General features: G+C 40.1%; 1 protein-coding gene across 2 annotated transcripts in view; it reads left to right on the top strand.

Moving 5' to 3' along the window:
• KLHL1 (kelch like family member 1) overlaps nt 1–18,770 on the top strand; it is a gene marked incomplete at both ends in the record, with an annotated part of 325,168 nt that overhangs the window by 220,743 nt on the left and 85,655 nt on the right. For both annotated transcript variants that reach the window (XM_080690084.1, XM_080690083.1), the window contains one exon: nt 17,534–17,758. In XM_080690084.1, the coding sequence (XP_080546210.1) occupies nt 17,534–17,758 (225 nt within the window). The remainder of the gene's footprint in view (nt 1–17,533; nt 17,759–18,770) is intronic.

Raw genomic sequence — 18,770 nt, 5'->3', positions numbered from 1 at the left:
AGCAGCGGCCTTGCCTCATGGGAGGCCCCAGTTCTGGTCTCGCTGGCCCCTGAACCGGTCTAACCCCTAAGCTGGCTTTGGTCCCGACCTTGGAGGCCGCAGGAGTGAACTTGCCTCACGCCAGACTCCGATGCTGGCCATTGGTCCCTGCACCGGTCTAACCCCTTGGCAGGATTCCAATCCCGGCCTCGGAGGCCCCAGCACCGGCCTAGCCTCAAGGCAGGCTCCAATGCCGGCCTCGTTGGCCCCAGCACCAGCCTAACCCCTCGGCAGGCACCGATCCCGGCCTCGGAGGCCCCCGCACTGGTCATGCCTCAAGGCAGGCTCCGATGCCGGCCTCGCTGGCCCCAGCACCGGCCTAACCCCTCGGCAGGCTCTTATCCTGGCCTCAGAGCCGCAGTACCGGCCTTGCCTCACGACAGGCTCCGATGCCGGCCTCGCTGGCCCCAGCACCGGCCTAACCCCTTGGCAGGCTCTGATCACGGATTTGGAGGCCCCAGTACCGGCCTTGCCTCAAGGCAGGCTCCGATGCCGGCCTCACTGGCCCCAGCACCAGCCTAACTCCTCGGCAGGCTCCGATCCCGGCCTCGGAGGCCCCAGCACTGGTCATGCCTCAAGGCAGGCTCTGATGCTGGCCTCGCTGGCCCCAGCACCGGCCTAACCCCTCGGCAGGCTCTTATCCTGGCCTCGGAGGCCCCAGTACCGGCCTTGCCTCATGGAAGGTTCCGATGCCGGCCTCGCTGGCCCCAGCACCGGCCTAACCCCTCGGCATGCTCCGATCCCGGACTCGGAGGACCCAGCACTGGTCATGCCTCAAGGCAGGCTCCGATGCCGGCCTCGTTGGCCCCAGCACCAGCCTAACCCCTCGGCAGGCTCTTATCCTGGCCTCGGAGGCCCCAGTACCGGCCTTGCCTCACGGCAGGCTCCGATGCCGGCCTCGCTGGCCCCAGCACCGGCCTAACCCCTCGGCAGGCTCTTATCCTGGCCTCGAGGCCCCAGTACCGGCCTTGCCTCATGGCAGGCTCCGATGCCGGCCTCACTGGCCCCAGCACCGGCCTAACCCCTCGGCAGGCTCTTATCCTGGCCTCGGAGGCCCCAGTACCGGCCTTGCCTCACGGCAGGCTCCGATGCCGGCCTCACTGGCCCCAGCACCGGCCTAACCCCTCGGCAGGCTCTTATCCTGGCCTCGGAGGCCCCAGTACCGGCCTTGCCTCACGGCAGGCTCCGATGCCGGCCTCACTGGCCCCAGCAGCGGCCTAACCCCTCAGCAGGCTCCGATCCCGGCCTCAGAGGCCCCAGTACCGGCCTTGCCTCAAGGCAGACTCCGATGCCAGCCTCACTGGCCCCAGCACCGGCCTAACCCCTTGACAGGATCCGATCCCGGATTTGGAGGCCCCAGCACTGGTCATGCATCAAGGCAGGCTCCGATGCCGGCCTCGCTGGCCCCAGCACCGGCCTAACCCCTTGACAGGATCCGATCCCGGATGGAGGCCCCAGCACTGGTCATGCCTCACGGCAGGCTCCGATGCCGGCCTCGCTGGCCCCAGCACCGGCCTAACCCCTCGGCAGGCTCTTATCCTGGCCTCGGAGGCCCCAGTACCGGCCTTGCCTCACGGCAGGCTCCGATGCCGGCCTCACTGGCCCCAGCAGCGGCCTAACCCCTCATCAGGCTCCGATCCCGGTCTCAGAGGCCCCAGTACCGGCCTTGCCTCAAGGCAGGCTCTGATGCCGGCCTCGCTGGCCCCAGAACCGGCCTAACCCCTCGGCAGGCTCTTATCCTGGCCTCGGAGGCCCCAGTACCGGCTTTGCCTCAGGCAGGCTCCGATGCCGGCCTCGCTGGCCCCAGCACCGGCCTAACCCCTCGGCAGGCTCTTGTCCTGGCCTCGGAGGCCCCAATACCGGCCTTGCCTCACGGCAGGCTCCGATGCCGGCCTCGCTGGCCCCAGCACCGGCCTAAGCCCTCGGCAGGCTCCGATCCTGGCCTCGGAGGCCGCAGCACTGGTCATGCCTCATGGCAGGCTCCGATGCCGGCCTTGCTGGCCCCAGCACCGGCCTAACCCCTCGGCTGGCTCTTATCCTGGCCTTGAGGCCCCAGTACCGGCCTTGCCTCAAGGCAGGCTCCGATGCAGGCCTCGCTGGCCCCAGCACCGGCCTAACCCCTCGGCAGGCTCTTATCCTGGCCTCGGAGGCCCCAGTACCGGCCTTGCCTCACGGCAGGCTCTGATGCCGGCCTCGCTGACCCCAGCACCGGCCTAACCCCTCGGCAGGCTCTTATCCTGGCCTCGGAGGCCCCAGTACCGACCTTGCCTCACGGCAGGCTCCGATGCCGGCCTCGCTGGCCAGCACCGGCCTAACCCCTCGGCAGGCTCCAATCCCGGACTCGGAGGCCCCAGCACTGGTCATGCCTCAAGGCAGGCTCCGATGCCGGCCTCGTTGGCCCCAGCACCGGCCTAGCCCCTCGGCAGGCTCTTATTCTGGCCTCGGAGGCCCCAGTACCGGCCTTGCCTCACGGCAGGCTCCGATGCCGGCCTCACTGGCCCCAGCACAGGCCTAACCCCTCGGCAGGCTCCGATCCCGGCCTCCGAGGCCCCAGCACTGGTCATGCCTCAAGGCAGGCTCCGATGCCGGCCTCGCTGGCCCCAGCACCGGCCTAACCCCTTGGCAGGCTCTTATCCTGGCCTCGGAGGCCCCAGTACCGGCCTTGCCTCACGGCAGGCTCCGATGCCGGCCTCACTGGCCCCAGCACTAGGCTAAGCCCTCGGCAGGCTCCGATCCCGGCCTCGGAGGCCCCAGCACTGGTCATGACTCAAGGCAGGCTCCGATGCCGGCCTCACCGGCCCCAGCACCGGCCTAACCCCTCGGCAGGCTCTTATCCTGGCCTCGGAGGCCCAAGTACCGGCCTTGCCTCATGGCAGGCTCTGATGCCAGGCTCACTGGCCCCAGCACCGGCCTAACCCCTCGGCAGGCTCCGGTCCCGTCCTCGGGGGCCACAACACTGGCCTTGCCTCACAGCAGGCTCCGATGCCAGCCTCGCTGACCCCAGCACCGGCCTAACCCCTCAGCAAGTTCCGGACCCGACCTCGGAGGCCCTAGCACAAGCCTTGTATCATGGCAGGCTCCAATGCTGGCCTCGCTGGCCCCAGCATCGGTCTAACCCCTCTGCAGGTTCCAATCCTGGCCACGGAGGCCTCAGTAGTGGCCTTGCCTCACAGCAAGCTCCGATGTCGGCCACTGGCCCCGGCGCCCGCCTGACCCCTCAGCAGGTTCCGATCACTGTCTCTGTGGTTATTATTTCAAAGGTTCCAGTTGTAATGTATCAGATCTCTGCCTCCCCCGAATATTGACCACTGGCATTGCCACTGCCTCCACCGTTTCAAATCCTTCCCGGGCTCTTTTTCCACTCTGAATGTTGTCCAGTGTTCCTAAGCATGCGTGATGGTAGCATTCGACATTTGGTGTAATTTCTCCAAAAAAATAAAGTTGGTAAGATCCGGTTTCTGCTTCTCCTGAATACAAGTCTCCACCACCATCGCAGAGAACTCTTTCAACACCGCATTTCTCCTTGGTCTCCGCTAAACTCTCTCCTTATATGTGATGTCTGAGATTCTTACCAATATAGAGAAATAGCAGTCCTCTTTCACGGCGAATTTTTCCATAAGTTCCAGTGCATTTAGATAAGTTTTGTCTGCATCTCCAGTGTCCTGGCATCCATAACGGCTTTCTTACCACCTCTCCGATATTTTTCTTTATCTTTTTCTGTTCTGGGCCCGGTTTCTCCAGGGGTCTGGCGTGCTACTCGCAGTTCGGCCCGGGGCACAGAGTCCCGCGACCCGGGCCCCAGCTGGCGTGCCCCACGCGCGACACCTGCCCAGAACCCAGCATCTTACTGGGCCTGGTTTCTCCAGGGGTCTGGCGTGCTACTCGCAGTTCTGCCTGGGGCCCAGAGTCCCGCGACCCGGGCCCCATCTGGCGTGCCCAGCCCGCGACCCCTGCCCAGATCCCAGCGTCTTACTGGGCCTGGTTTCTCCAGGGGTCTGGCGTGCTACGCGCAGTTCGGCCGGGACCCAGAGTCCCGCGACCCGGGCCCCTGCTGGCGTGCCCTGTGCTCGGGCCCCCGCCCAGAACCCAGCGTCTTACTGGGACTGGTTTCTCCAGGGGTCTGGCGTGCTACTCGCAGTTCGGCCTGGGGCCCAGAGTCCCGCGACCCGGACCCCATCTGGCGTGCCCAGCCCGCGACCCCCGCCCAGATCCCAGCGTCTTACTGGGTCCAGTTTCTCCAGGGGTCTGGCGTGCTACGCGCAGTTCGGCCGGGGCCCAGAGTCCCGCGACCCGGGTCCCAGCTGGCGTGCCCTGTGAAAATGTTTTTAATAATTTTTATTTGACCAACATATAAAATTTTGAATCTATAAAATTTCAAAATAATTCACTGGGCATCCATATACTCATTGATATTATATGGCTATTATTATGCTTTATAATTTTATCATATCTCCAGTATTTCAATTCCTCCATTATTTTAAATGCATTTTGAATATGTAGTTATGAATACACTTCAATTTAACCCCATCAGCATGTCTCTTACTAGCTAGATTGTATTATCTTCTTATAAATTTTTAGCTACATTGATATTAAGTGAAATACACAAATTTTAGGTATTCCTCTAAGTGAGTTTTAATAGTCACATACATCTATGGACCCCAAAAGTTTTCTTATATTGCTTTCCAGTCAACTCTCACTTCTGCACATCCAAATGCTACCACCGCTCTTTTGAATTTTTTCTTTTTAGTTATTATTTATCTTCAGATGAGTGAAATCTAATATATTTTTAAGGCTTTTTTCAGTTAGCCAAATCTCTCTGGATTTCATCTGAGTAATTTTTATCACAACTTCATTCATTTTATCACTTAATGGCAATCTGTTTATCCATTTTCTTGTTAATGGAGACGGAATATTTCTAGTTTCAGCTAATATAAATAAAGCTTTAGTGATCAGTCAAATACAAGTACATTTTTTGTTATTGCACATTACAGTTAAAAGATACATGTGCTGATATTATAAGGCATATGCCTTTCAAAAAAGAAACTTGCAAAAAATCACATCAAATATTTCCTTATTTATTTGAATCTATACCAATATATCACTAAATTTAAAAATTAGCATTTTATTTTTGCTTAGTTATTAGCAAATCTGTTTGCTTTTGTATGGTTTTTTTCTACTGGTAATATTTTATATGTTACATACCCTTGATTTTTTAATTTTATGCATATTAAATATTCTTCCATAACCAGAAGTATATAATGTATTTTTATTTTATGTCAACATTTTCAAAAGATTACATGTGAGCTCCTGACTTTAAAGAATACTTTTAGGAACACATAGCACTTAATTAGTTTCAGAAATATAAACACTCACTTGTAGATAATAATATATGCACAAAATGATATACCCAATAAGAGATGATATAATAGCAAGAGTGAATTTCATAAATAAATACTGAAGTGAATAAGAACACTTAATTTATTCTACTGCATTGGATTCATATGAGCTATCTATATTACTAAAGAAATTTAACCATACTGCTGAGAAAGGGAGATGAAGAAAAACTAGTTCAATGATGAAAGTGAGGCCAAACTCAATTTCTCTGGAGTTAGCAAGAAGGGGGAGAAGTGAAAATGATGAGGCCTTAGAAATTCTTAGCATCTATGTGATATGGAGAATGAATTGCACATTCCTTTACTTATTTATAATAAAACTCATACTACTATGGAAAACTAAATATTTCATTTTATATCATCATCACCAACAAAATACTAAACCCAAGTAGGTTTCCATGCTATAAACTTTAAAAATGATCTCTCGATTTGCATGTGAATATTATAAATTCATATAATGATGTGTTTATTAGAAATATAAGGATTTAGAAATATAAGAAATAAGGAATTTATTATTTGATGATTTTTGGCTTAATCCTAACTTTAGCGCCTAACTCCTCCCAACAGCCTCATATACCTTTAGTTGCCTGATATTTTAATCATTTTACTGAATTTAAAAAGTTATGTGAGCCTTGTAAGCTTTAACAAGATGAATATTCTAAATGTTAGTCTTTGTCATATGCAAGATGGGAATAATAGCATTATCTATTTTTTGAGACATTATAAGAAATATCAAAAGAAGGACACATAAATGTAAAAGACAACCAACTGTTGACTCAAATGAATGGTGGTCACAGTGATATCTTTGAAATATTATGATGTTTATTATCATTGCTTGAAACTTTTTTTTACACTTACTCGTCTGTTTTATGGAGATGAGTCTTCTATGACTTAATAGAAAAAAATCCAGCTAAGAATTAGGATCATAACAGAAACTGTTTGACTTTTAAACAAAGTCCTTTATAAAAGAAAAATATAAAAAAAATGAGTTCAGTTAAAATATGCAAACTTATGTCAGTTGTTTTGCATGACTGATATTAAACTCAGTATATTTATTAGTCATTGCATTTTAAATTTTATCACAACAAAAATTCCATGTCAAAATAAATTTAATTATCATGATTTTATTTTTATTTTTATTTTTATCTTTTGGTGGTACTGGGGTTCCTGGAAGCCCTTCTTCCTCCGGGCTACACTCCCAGACCTATTTTATATTTTTGAAACAGGGTCTCTTACACCAGCACGGCTGGCTTCGAACCTGCGCGATCCTCCTGTCTCCGCCTCCCAAGCCCGGGGATTACAAGCGTGCGCCACCACGCCCGGCAATTATCATGATTTTAAAATAGCAAATATTTATTATAAATATAAGTGACTTGTGTATTTTATAAAAATTGTACAGATAAATTATTTTCACATATATTATATTATTCTCAAGGCTCTCAGCAACTTAATGAGACTTTGTTTCCAAATAAAGTATAAAATGGGTCTTGGAATAGACCCAGAGGTAGAAAAGCACCTGAGTTTCACCCCCAGCACCATACACACACACACACACACACACACACACACACACACAATGAAGAATTCTTTGCTTTATTTGACCAGTTAATATTTGTCATTTTCATTGTGTTTGAATATTTTATTTAATGGGTTTTTTATTTTTATTTTGGTACCTCTATTATGCATTCTAATTATACATCATAGGCACATTCATAGGGACACAAACAAGCCAGGAGCGGTGATACATGATGGCTGCAATCCTAGTACTTGGGAGACTTTAATGCTGGTAAAAGTACGGGTTCTGAAGAGAGGAGTGAGGATGAAAGAATTCAATTCTAAGAATTTAATTCAAAGGATTGCAATTCAAGCATGGAAGGATCGCCAGTCCACTCCCAGGTTGATATATCTACTGCCAATTCCGGGTTTATTTCTCTTGAGGTATTTATACAGTTTCAGGTCAGTCAACACCCTTGTGCTATCACCACCTGAATACAATAAAGACAGATCCAAAGTACATACATTGCGGAGAGGTCAATCAATACCCTCATGCCATCACCACCTGATCTTCTCTCAGACCTTTTACTTTGAACTTTCCATGACCCAAAACCTTGTTGACTCTGGGCAAAGGACAGTCAGCTGAGTCAGAAATAATCTTTTAGGCGAAAACCTTAATGGCTCCCCACACTTTAGCAGGGGGTCATTTGAGGCCAGTCTCAGAAATTTAGCAAGGCCCTCAACAAATTTAGTAAGAACTTGTTTTAAATTTAAAAAATGGGAAGACAAAAGGGCTGGGAATGTAACTGAAAGGTAGAATGTAATGGTGTTCAATCCTCATTACCACAGAGTGATAAAAACATACACGGACACATCACTTGGGCTGTAGACGAAATCTAGCTTACCATTAGTTTTCCAAAATTTTATGTGCTAGAATTTTTTTAAATTTAAAATTGTTGAAAGAATAAAAAAATAAATAATTTCCTGATAAAATTTGCATTTATTGAAATTAAAAAGAAAAAATTTTTATAGTTTTATGGAGCTTTGCTTATTTGTTTACCTAGTTTCTTTGGCTCCTTTTGCGTCCTGGCCATATGGTTGCAACAAATAAATGCACAAGGTGACCCACAAAGACAATGAATATTACTATCATATCCTTTACAGGAAAGAAAAAATGTGTTAGAACTCTTGTTATAGAAGAAAGTAATCCACCAATCCATATATTTAGGAAGTATGTGGTATTAAATGTCATATTCATTTGACCAAATCTAATTTATCAGCAGTAGTAGTGGGAAGTTCCTGAGCATGGTTATAATGTCACACCACAGGCAACATCCTGATCTTAATGCTTATCCACCTGAGAGCATTCCTTGAGGCACCAAGAGCACCCTTATGCTTCATCTCCTGCACAGGATGCCACCCGGGAGTGGTAGCACATGTCTCTAATCCCAGTACTTGGAAGGCTAAGACCAGAAAATTGTAAGTTCCAGGATAGTCTCAGCAGTGGAGCAAGATTCTCAGTAACCTAGTGAGACAAAGATTCAAAATGAAAAGGATTGAGGGTATAGCTGGAGGTAAAATCTTTCTGAATTTTTTGTGGGGTACTGGGAATGGAACCTAGGGAAATTCTACCTCTGAGCTACACTCCTAGCCCTATTTTTTTTTTTTATTCTTTCTTTTGAAACAGGATCTGAGTTGCAGAGGTCTTCACTAAGTAGCAGAGGCTGTCTGAGAACTGCGCTCCTCTGGTCTCAGCCTCCCAAATGCTGGGATTATAAGCGTGCATCACCAAGCCTGGCTAGAATGTCCCTGAATTTAATCCCTAGCAATATATACACCCATGTGTGCATGCGCATGCACACACACACACACACACACACACACACACACACACTCAGATGAGTTTAAATCGCCGGTGTCAACCCTCACACAACTTGATATGAAAGTCTGTAATTCTGTTCAGATTGTACTTAAAGCATTATCCTTTTTACTTTGGAAACTTCATTTATACCTTTGCTAGTCAATTTTGTGTGTGTGTGTGTGTGTGTGTGTGTGTGTGTAAAATTATAGTGAGTTCATATTTAGAAAGTCAAGAGCACAAAAATGAATACATGAATGTAATGAAATCACATATAGACTGAAAAAATGACAGAATAATTTATTGATCATTATGTACATCTATGAAGTGGAAATTTTTGGACTGAATTGTTGAATTTATTGTGGTGATTCAAGTCTAAGCATTGTAGTTGAGGAACTAGTGTTATTTAACTAAGCAGTAATAACCAAAATTAATGCACATCAGAATCATGAGAGTGAATACTATATGTATTTAATAAGGTACTAAATTTTGATGCTTAACATAAAGAAACAGGACTGGAATGTCAGGATGTGGGGCTGACAGTCACTGCAAAGTTTGATTTACAGGCCCAAATTTATGAAAAGCATCCCTCTTGATTTATATGAAGGGGAACTGAGAATCTGAGAGGGACTACACTCTTCTTGACACAAAGAAGCCACAGTGCCCTATCTTAGACCAAGAATGACATTAGGCTAACGGAGAGTCATTCTGGCTGTGATTAAGGCCTTTATAATAGAATATTTAGTTTCAAAGGAGGAATAAAGCAAGTTAAAACCTGAGAATCATTCAAATTGATGTTATTTTGAGAATGAAGTGGAGAAAAATAAGAAAATTGCATTATTACATTGTTCTGTTTTTCACCTTATACATGATACCTGTGAATACTAAAAAGAGCCTAGTAAAAGAAATGCCAGATACCCTGGTGGCAGGTCAAGCTGCCAGGAGCAGGAACTGTTCTTTAGGTAGCAATTAACTAAGCAGACAAGTAAAGACAAATGAAAAATATCTCTATTCCAACAATTTTCAATTCTATTTTTTTTTTTCATTTTGTACTGGGAATTAAACTGAGGGACATTCTACCCCCCAAGCTACACACCCCATACTTTATTTTTTATATTTTGAAACAGGGTCTCACTATGTTCCTGAGGCAGTCCTCAAACCTGTGATCCTCCTGTCTCAGTCTCCTAAGTACTGAGATTACAACTGTGTGCCACCACCCTGGCTTCAATTTATTTTTACACCTTTGCACTACCCTCTTGTTGACAGGCTAGTTGCAGCCAAAGATCAATTATTAGTTTTGATTAACAGCCATATGTCTGATCAGATATACCTACCTAAATATTTCATGGGAACTCAAACAAGTTTTCTTTATGCAGCTATAATAGAATGTGATGAAAAGAAAATGAATAAAGATATAAATGAACAAAATTCTTAATTATTAACTATAAAATAAAAATGTAATTACCTAGCATAATTCAATCATTTTACAAGCATGTTATGGTTTTACCACATTCTGAACATGTCTTATATTTTTATATAGTTTAGATTAAGACATTATTTAATGTCACGGATAAAATCCTGATATTTTTCTCTTCTCTATTTAAAGGACTAGACCAGATATTTTTATTCTGATTTTCTCTCTCTTTGCATCATGATTTGGATTGTTGAATGGCACAAAATAGAAAGAGAAATGTCTGGGTGAAATTAACCAGCTCAACCTGATTTTTACTTTCTTGGCTTGAAGAAGAAAAGCCACAATATAAAGAACTTTTGCAGCACTGCTTTTCCTTTCTGCCATTCTATTACTAGATAACTTTTTAAGCATTAAACTCAATAGTAATCACCTTATGGCTTTAAGAAAATGATTCACTTTGATTCACTTACAATTCTGTGTCAAAGAAACCTGAACATTTGCAATTAGGCAGCTGAAATAACTTTAAAAAACCGTGTGACTTTTCTGAAGTAAAGCAGTATAAAGGAGCCTTATTTCTTTTTTATCCTTGCCCTTTTTAGTATTACCCTACTTGATGTCTGCCTCAGTAACTCCACTCAGTCACTTTGGTTCCAATTCAGCACTTTTTCTTTGACTTGAAGTGTATCATTGGAGATTACCAGTTCAAGGTCACCAGTTTGCACAAAGCTACAGAAACAACTCAAAAACATGGAGAACATCTTGTCATCCAAAGCCAAGTTTTATTTTTTTTTCACATAAAAGAACTATCTTCTGGAAGAGATATCCATTTATTGTTGTTGCTAAGGGATATTTTATGGAAGAATCATATTTCCCCAAGGGTCCAGGAGGAAGAACTAAGTTAAGTCAGGCTATCAGCTTCCTCAACACTGTTTAGAGAGAGGGAAGAAGTTCATGTGTTTGGTTATATTTGTTTTATATCTTTCCCAGTGAGTCTGTTGAGCAGAGACTTTCAGCCCCTTAAAGTCAAATGCATTATCCACAAAAGAAAGGAGGTTCTGTCAAGTGAATAATGAACCATTGGAGGTGATTAATTAATAAGGTTCCCTTTCAAATGCTTATCTTCACTAGAAACTGGTAAATCTTAGTGATTATTCAAAAGGTAACCACCTCTGGTACTTTTTCTGAGGATAGCTCAAAGTTAATTGTATAGGTAAAATTATTCTGAAATGAACCTGATAATAACTCTATTTTGCCTCTTACATGTTAGAGGATTTGGATCACATCATTATAAATCCTGTATGCACGTCCAGTAATGCAGTTTCAATAAGAAAATATCATGTTGTGATGAAATGCCCATGATATTTATTACAAATTCTTGATTGTTCGATACATACTTTGTGGCCAAAAAGTATGTGAATGTGCAAGAAATGTTAGTAATTACTCACTTTTTTTTATTTTAACTCTTCTTTTGTACATGTCGAGAGGAATAAGTCTCACAGAGCTTTTGCATATGTTTCATGAATACTAAATCTTAATCTTCCAATGTGTGGCTATTCTCTGGCAACAAATAAGAGAGTTACATTGAATTACTTCTATGACAAATATTAAGTAAAAGATTTTGAGATAAGTAGAAGTCACTATCCTTTCACCTAAAGTGGCATTAATGTAAGCTTTCATTTTGAAATGTGTAAACTTTAGTGGATCCTTCATAGACCCTTCAGGCACTACATCTTTGTGAACATACATGCTCATTTATGTAAAAGAAAAGAAATGTATTTTTCAAAAGTCTATCACTTAGGTGGAGATGAATGGACCTCATTTTCTTCTTTTATTAAATGATGCTGTCACTGCATTGCAATTATACATCATAGTGAGGTTCAGTGTTATGAGGTTCATAGAGCTCTTGGTATATTCTTTTAGGTTCAATGTGATGTAAACATACATGCTTACAGCTCTTGGTAAATTCTTTTATTACATTTCTTAAAAAAACATGTATTTTTGCCATACAGCCTGTAATACTGGACACAAATGGTCATAATACTTATTTTTTTTCTTTCATTCACCAGTATCTATGCTTTCAAGAGGCTACAAATATTATTTCCTAATATTTTACATTTTAATTTTCAAAACAAATCCTGCTCAATTTCACAAACAACTTGTAAAATGTTATTATTTAGTTATAATTATATGGCTATAATAATAATTCCCAATATAAATAATCTAATATCTTGGTAGTTTTAAGTTATAAAAATTTAAATTTTTTTCATCTAATACTGGCACTTAACTCTCTGATTTTATTTTTATATAATTTACTCATGGTAGTGCTATTATTAAATAGTTCTTTTTATAATCTAAGTGATTTTTATTTTTACAAAGAAATTGCATTGGTATTTTATTATTTTTTATAAAATCAATAAGATGTACATTTTATGAAAGATTCAAGAAACAAGTATTTGATTATATTTATGATTTCTTTAAAGCTTAAGGGTCTTACATTTTAGGTATCTCTTTTCCAAAATGCTTCTCAATATTTGCTACTTTCATAAGAAGAATATGTCTCACATAATTTAACCTTTCCTTAATGAATTGGTGACATTAAAATCACCATTATTACTGAAATATAAAGCTCTTTAGACATTTTATAACTTGATTTTTTTCAGTGAATAGCTATAAATGATTGTTCTGTGTTCAACTAATGCATTTTGCCCCTGGAAACTCTCTTGATGTCAGCTATCACTGCTTTCAGCTGCCCAAGATCACCTAATTTATGGGTTTATAAAAAGGCTTGGAAGTCAGGTAACTGAGATTATTAATATTGCATTAAAATTGTACTAAGAGGGCTTTGTGAGAAGACCGGAGGGCCTTTCTAAAGTTGAATAGAAGCACTTTATCTTCTTTGTAAGGACCTTTGTGACATCTATTTTGTCAGTTCAAAAATTTTTTATCACTTAATTCTGTGCTGTGTTCAAGATAAATGAGGTAACTAAATATTTGAATTATATATATTGGAAAAAATCCATCCATCTGTAATGTAAAATTAAATGTTAATGCATTAATTCCTACCATTATTTTTACCAAAATAACAATTCTTAGTATGAAGGAACACATTTAAGAAACACGGAATTGCATTTCCTAACATCTTGACCACTTTTTCCCTGTTTTAAACATTGAGAAAAGTGTCTATATTTTCAAGGAAAATATCTTTTAATTTGTATTATATCTAATACCTTCTAGTTATACTATTGGATTTGAAAAATGTATTTTACAATTAAAAAAAAAAGTCAAGCTGAATTAACATTATTGCTATAACAAATTCCCAAGTAGTTGCTTATAAAAACTTTAACCTGTTTGCTCAGATTTCTATAGGTTTGTAGTCTGGGGTAGCAGGTCTCACAATCTTAAAGAAGTTGAAGTATTAGTATATTATACTCTTAAACAGAGTTCAGGATCATTTCTCAAGATTATTCAGATTGTGGACAGAATTCATTCTTTCCTTCTGGTTGTAGAACCAAGTGCTTGCTGAGTGGTACATAAGGACTGCTCCCATCTCCTGAAGACCTCTTGCATTCTTTCTCATGTATCTCTGTCCATGTTCCAAATATCTCTGATATTCTATTTTATCACTAACTAGAGAAATCACTATATTATCAAGGTATAATGTCATGAAGGCCACCAAAGTAGCACCCCAATTATAAAGTCAACCTCTGAGAATTGCTGCGTAGCCAAACTTTAAATTTATCTGGAAGTTATTCAATACCCACATCTCAACAATCTTAAAATAAATTTTCCTTTTGAATCTTTTCCAAAGTTATTAATTACCATGATGGTTATCTACTCGTATTCATTATGTTACTTTAATTTATTTAATGACAATAATTGTTTTTATTTTAAGAAAGAACAAAGACTAACATTACACAGAATGGCTTTGTCCTTCTACTTACATAGAAACAACCAAGTGAATAGGTATGCTTTATAAAAAAAGAAAATAGCAGTTCACTCACAGATTGGTTATAAAATTGGAAGGTGTATAAAAACAAGTAATAAAATACATTGATAAGGATATTCCTTGAGAAATATTGCTAATATATTTTATTAGGAAAAAAATATGCTGAACTTTGGGACTATGAAAAGTAGATGAAATATTTACCATGCACAGTGACTGAATTAGAACATGACTAAATACACTGACTAGAATAAATAAGCTCTACAAATACAAATACCTTTTCTTTTTTTATATTCTTTTTTATAACTTTTATATTCATGTTATAATGACATAATAGAAGAGTAGAGTAATAATAGGCTTAGATTTCTAGAATAGGCAAAATAATATCCTCTTTCAAATGCTCATGTCCTGATCTGTAGAATTTGTGAGAATATTAGGTTACATAACAAGATATATATTAACTTTGTGAAACAATAGTACTAACAAGTTGACATTAGCATAAATATATTTATTTAGTTAGTTTATATTGTCAGATTAAGCTTGGTTAAGAATATTGTAATTGCAATGATCAATTTCAGAGAAATTTATATTGCTGCCTTTGATGACTGAAAAGGAGACCACAATAAAGTTGGATAATCTATAGAAGATGCTAAAGCAAGAAAATAATTTTCTACTAATTTTCCTGAAAGAACATAGCCTGCCAACACCTGCTTTTACAGTGTTTCTGACGTCTGACCTCCTTAACAATTTTATTTGGTTTTTATGGTAGTAAATTTGAGATATTGTTTTTTAGGGAATTAATACTGTTTCTATTTTGAAGAACAAAGACAGGGTTGAGTTTTAATTACTGCTGGCAGCTTCAGGATAAATGGAATAGGTCCTTTTTGAAAAGCAAAGTTAGAAAAAATTCTGTTATGTGTTGAAATGTGACATGTCTAACTTGTTTTGAAATTTGTATATATTCTTCACATTTCCTTTATTAGTAACAAAGAAGAACAATATTATATCATTTACAGGAAAAATGGATGGACTCTGAGAACATTACATTAAGTGAGATTAGCAAGTCATAGAAAGTGAAGGGTCATATATCTTCTTTGATGTGCAGAAGCTAGGGATTAGTCGGGATATAAAAGGGATTACAGATAATGGAGGAGAAACTCCAGTGAAGCAAGAAAGGTTGTTCTGGGGAGGGAGGTGAGGAGATGGAGAATCAATGCAGGAATAACTTTCTCTGACATTATGTACATATGTGAGAATACCAATACCCATCTCAATACCTTGTATGGGGATGTGGGGAATGGGATGGGAGCCAGGGGAAATTCCACCAAGTGCTGTGTGATTGTATGTCCCCATCATTATGAATTAAATTATGATGTGAAACTATAATGCACCAATAAAAGCAAAAAAAATGAAGAACAATTCATTTTGTTTCTCTGGAAATATTAATTTTATCCATTCCCAGCTATTTCCTCTGGTAATCATAGCTGTACCTCACATTCCCTGCAAAGGTTTTAAGCAAAGATTTAGAGTGTTAACACAAATTCAGTTCAAATAGTTTCTTATTCACCATATGAATCCAAAGGGATTGGATTCATTAGAATTAGGGTATATTCCTTCATTTTTCCATCACTTGTCAATAGTTAGACACAGGTACCTGCAAATGGGTTTTAACTTTTATTTAGGCATTCAGATGATACCAATACCATTGGTATTTATTACTTTGAAAGTATTCAACAGTATAGTTATTGTCATATTTATATGTACACAGTGGAATGAAAATTCAATATAAAATAGGATAAAAACATTAAACAAATAACAAATTTGCTTAAATATTACATATCTTAATAAAAATATCATGTAGTTTTGTGAGCATAATTTATCTGTCTAAAATAATATTTTTCATACTACTTAAAAATTGGCTATATAGGAAAATTAACTTTTATTTTAGTAACATCAGAATGCAGATTTAATACATCTAACTCAGCATCTATACTATTATTGTTCTGCTACTTTTCAATGAAAGTTGGGTATAAATTGTATCACTTTCATTTTAATTAGAAAAGCTTCAGCTAGCAAAATGTCTATGTTTGTTTAGTTCATTGCTTGTTAGATTTTAAAAAATAAATGAGTCCCTAGAGGAATGCTTTCCCTAGATTTGCAACCTTTTATTTTAAGTGAAATAGATCATCAGTGTATTAAGTGAAAGTACACAAATTTGTTGGTTCTCCTGAGGATGTTTAATCATTGAAGATGAAATATTAATGAGAGTCTGAATAAGACCAGACACTGAAGCAAGATTGTGTTTGTTATCTATATTATATCATCTAAACATTTGTAAACTTGTTCTGGGCAAATATTATCACTGTAAATTGAGTTGCTAAACTCACTGAACAAGTCTCACCAGAAATTTGCTTACTTCTTCTTTCAATTTCTGTTTCTAACTAGAATTACCATTTTTCAAATATATACATAAAAAGCTTTTATTTATTTGTTTGTTTGTTTGTTTGTTTTTATTTTTGGTGGTACTGGGGGTGGAACCCAGAGGCTTTGTACCTCCGGGCTATACTCCCAGACCTTTTATATATTTTATTTGGAAACAGGGTCTCACAAAGTTGCTGAAAGCCTCACTAAGTAGCTGAGGCTGGCTTCGAACCCATGCGATCCTCCTGTCTCAGCCTCCCAAGAGCGGGGATTACAAGCGTGCACCACCACGCCCAGCTACATAAAAAGCTTGTAGATAAATATATTTTAAGACTATAACATAATTGGTAAGGATAAAAGAACATTTCATTTTGCTGTTATATTATTAAGCTATTTCTAAGATCACTATAAACCAGGTTAAAAAAGCACAGTAATTATTTGCTTCAATATCTTAGATTTCTAAGACCTCCATTTATTTAAGGAATAAGACAAATTTTAAAAATAATCATGGTAATACTTTACTCAATTAACTTACCTTTACTTTCAGAAGTTATACAGATAACACACATAACTTAGTTCTTTGAAAGGGGTATCACAAATACTTTCAAGCAGATAATACACTACAGTTTTTAAATGAAAACAGGGATTAAAAAAAAGCTTTAAAGCCTATTGACAAAAATGTGTTTTGCCCAACGTTTCTGTTGAATCAATAGTTTAGCCTGAGACCATTACATCATTTAGACAAGCTGAACATTTGTGTCTATTTTGCTCATTAGTGTCTAGCAAGAAGAGAAAACAAAGTAGTTTAGTTGCTATTCCCTTTGTTTTTTCTGACACTCTTTTCCTTAAGCAAAATGAATGTGGTAGGAGTGTTTTCACATTCCAATTTGTACACTGCCTTGCAAAGTTGGCATTCGATTAGTTGCAATTGGTGACTCATTTGGTGACTATCTGATTTTATGTTTTGTCAGGAGCTACCACCATAGAGAAGTATGACCTCAGAACTAATCTGTGGATCCAGGCAGGAATGATGAATGGAAGGAGGCTGCAGTTTGGTGTAGCTGTTATTGATGACAAACTCTTTGTAATTGGAGGTAGAGATGGATTAAAGACATTGAACACTGTCGAATGTTACAATCCCAAAACCAAGACTTGGACCGTCTTACCACCAATGTCAACCCATAGACATGGTCTAGGTAAGATCTTTTAGTGTACTGATATTATTATTGGAAACATTTTATTGATAATGTAGATGTATATTAGTATACAATATTAGTACTATAAATTGTCAATGTTTTATGTAAATTGTGTTTTTTTTAAGTTCTTAAAAATTTTCTTCATTGACCAGTGTGGATTAAATTGTAAAGTAATATTAAAGACATCAAAGTTTCTAGGACTGAAGATGTGCTTGATGTTTTCACAATCTGACATCCAATATTTGATATGAAAGCAAAAGAAAGTATAGGCAAGAGGAAGAAACTGTTAGTGTTAACTGAGGAAATTTAATGTGGCACCTTCTACAGTGCTAGATAGGAAAGGTTCTCTGTTTTAGCCTCTGATTAATTCCACCTTGAAAAATGTATGGGCAAGAGGGTTATAAAGGTTTAAAGAAAGAACAATGTATCAGTGGTACCATGAGTAAATAGTGGGATTTGTCTATCCAATCTACTCTGCAGGATATTGTGGTTAAATGTTGGCTACTAACTGCTTAATCTGGATGTATTGTAATGTTTATATCATGTCTAAATGTCAATCTCAATTAATTTTGGTTTTTGCATTTCTCACTCTCATGTTAATTTATCATAATTGTTTTCTTCTTCTTTATGGTATGAATATTCTCCTTTATATCTGTGCAATTTATTATTCTTCTTTCAATTATTTCTTTTGTTGCAGTACTGGGAATGGAACCTTGGGGTATTCTACCCCCAAGCTACACCCTTCAGCCCTATTTTTTATTCTTTATTTTTTGAAACAGGGTCTCACTGAGTTTCAAAGTACCTCACTAAGTAGCCGAGGCTGGCTGTGAACTATGATCCTCCTGTCTCAGCCTCTCAAATGCTAGGATTACAAGCGTGCGCCACCATGCCCAGCTCTTTCAAATTTTTATTTGTCTCTTTAATGATGGTATGTGGGATTGAACACATGACATTCTACTTCTGAGCTATACCCTGACTCCCTTTTAATTTTTAATTTTTGTTTTTAAACAGG

Source organism: Muscardinus avellanarius, assembly GCF_963383645.1.
Source record: "Muscardinus avellanarius genome assembly, chromosome: 2".
In the NCBI taxonomy this organism is placed as follows: Eukaryota; Metazoa; Chordata; class Mammalia; order Rodentia; family Gliridae; genus Muscardinus; species Muscardinus avellanarius.
Note: the sequence above shows the minus strand (reverse complement) of the source record. Positions and strands in the feature narration are given on the sequence as shown.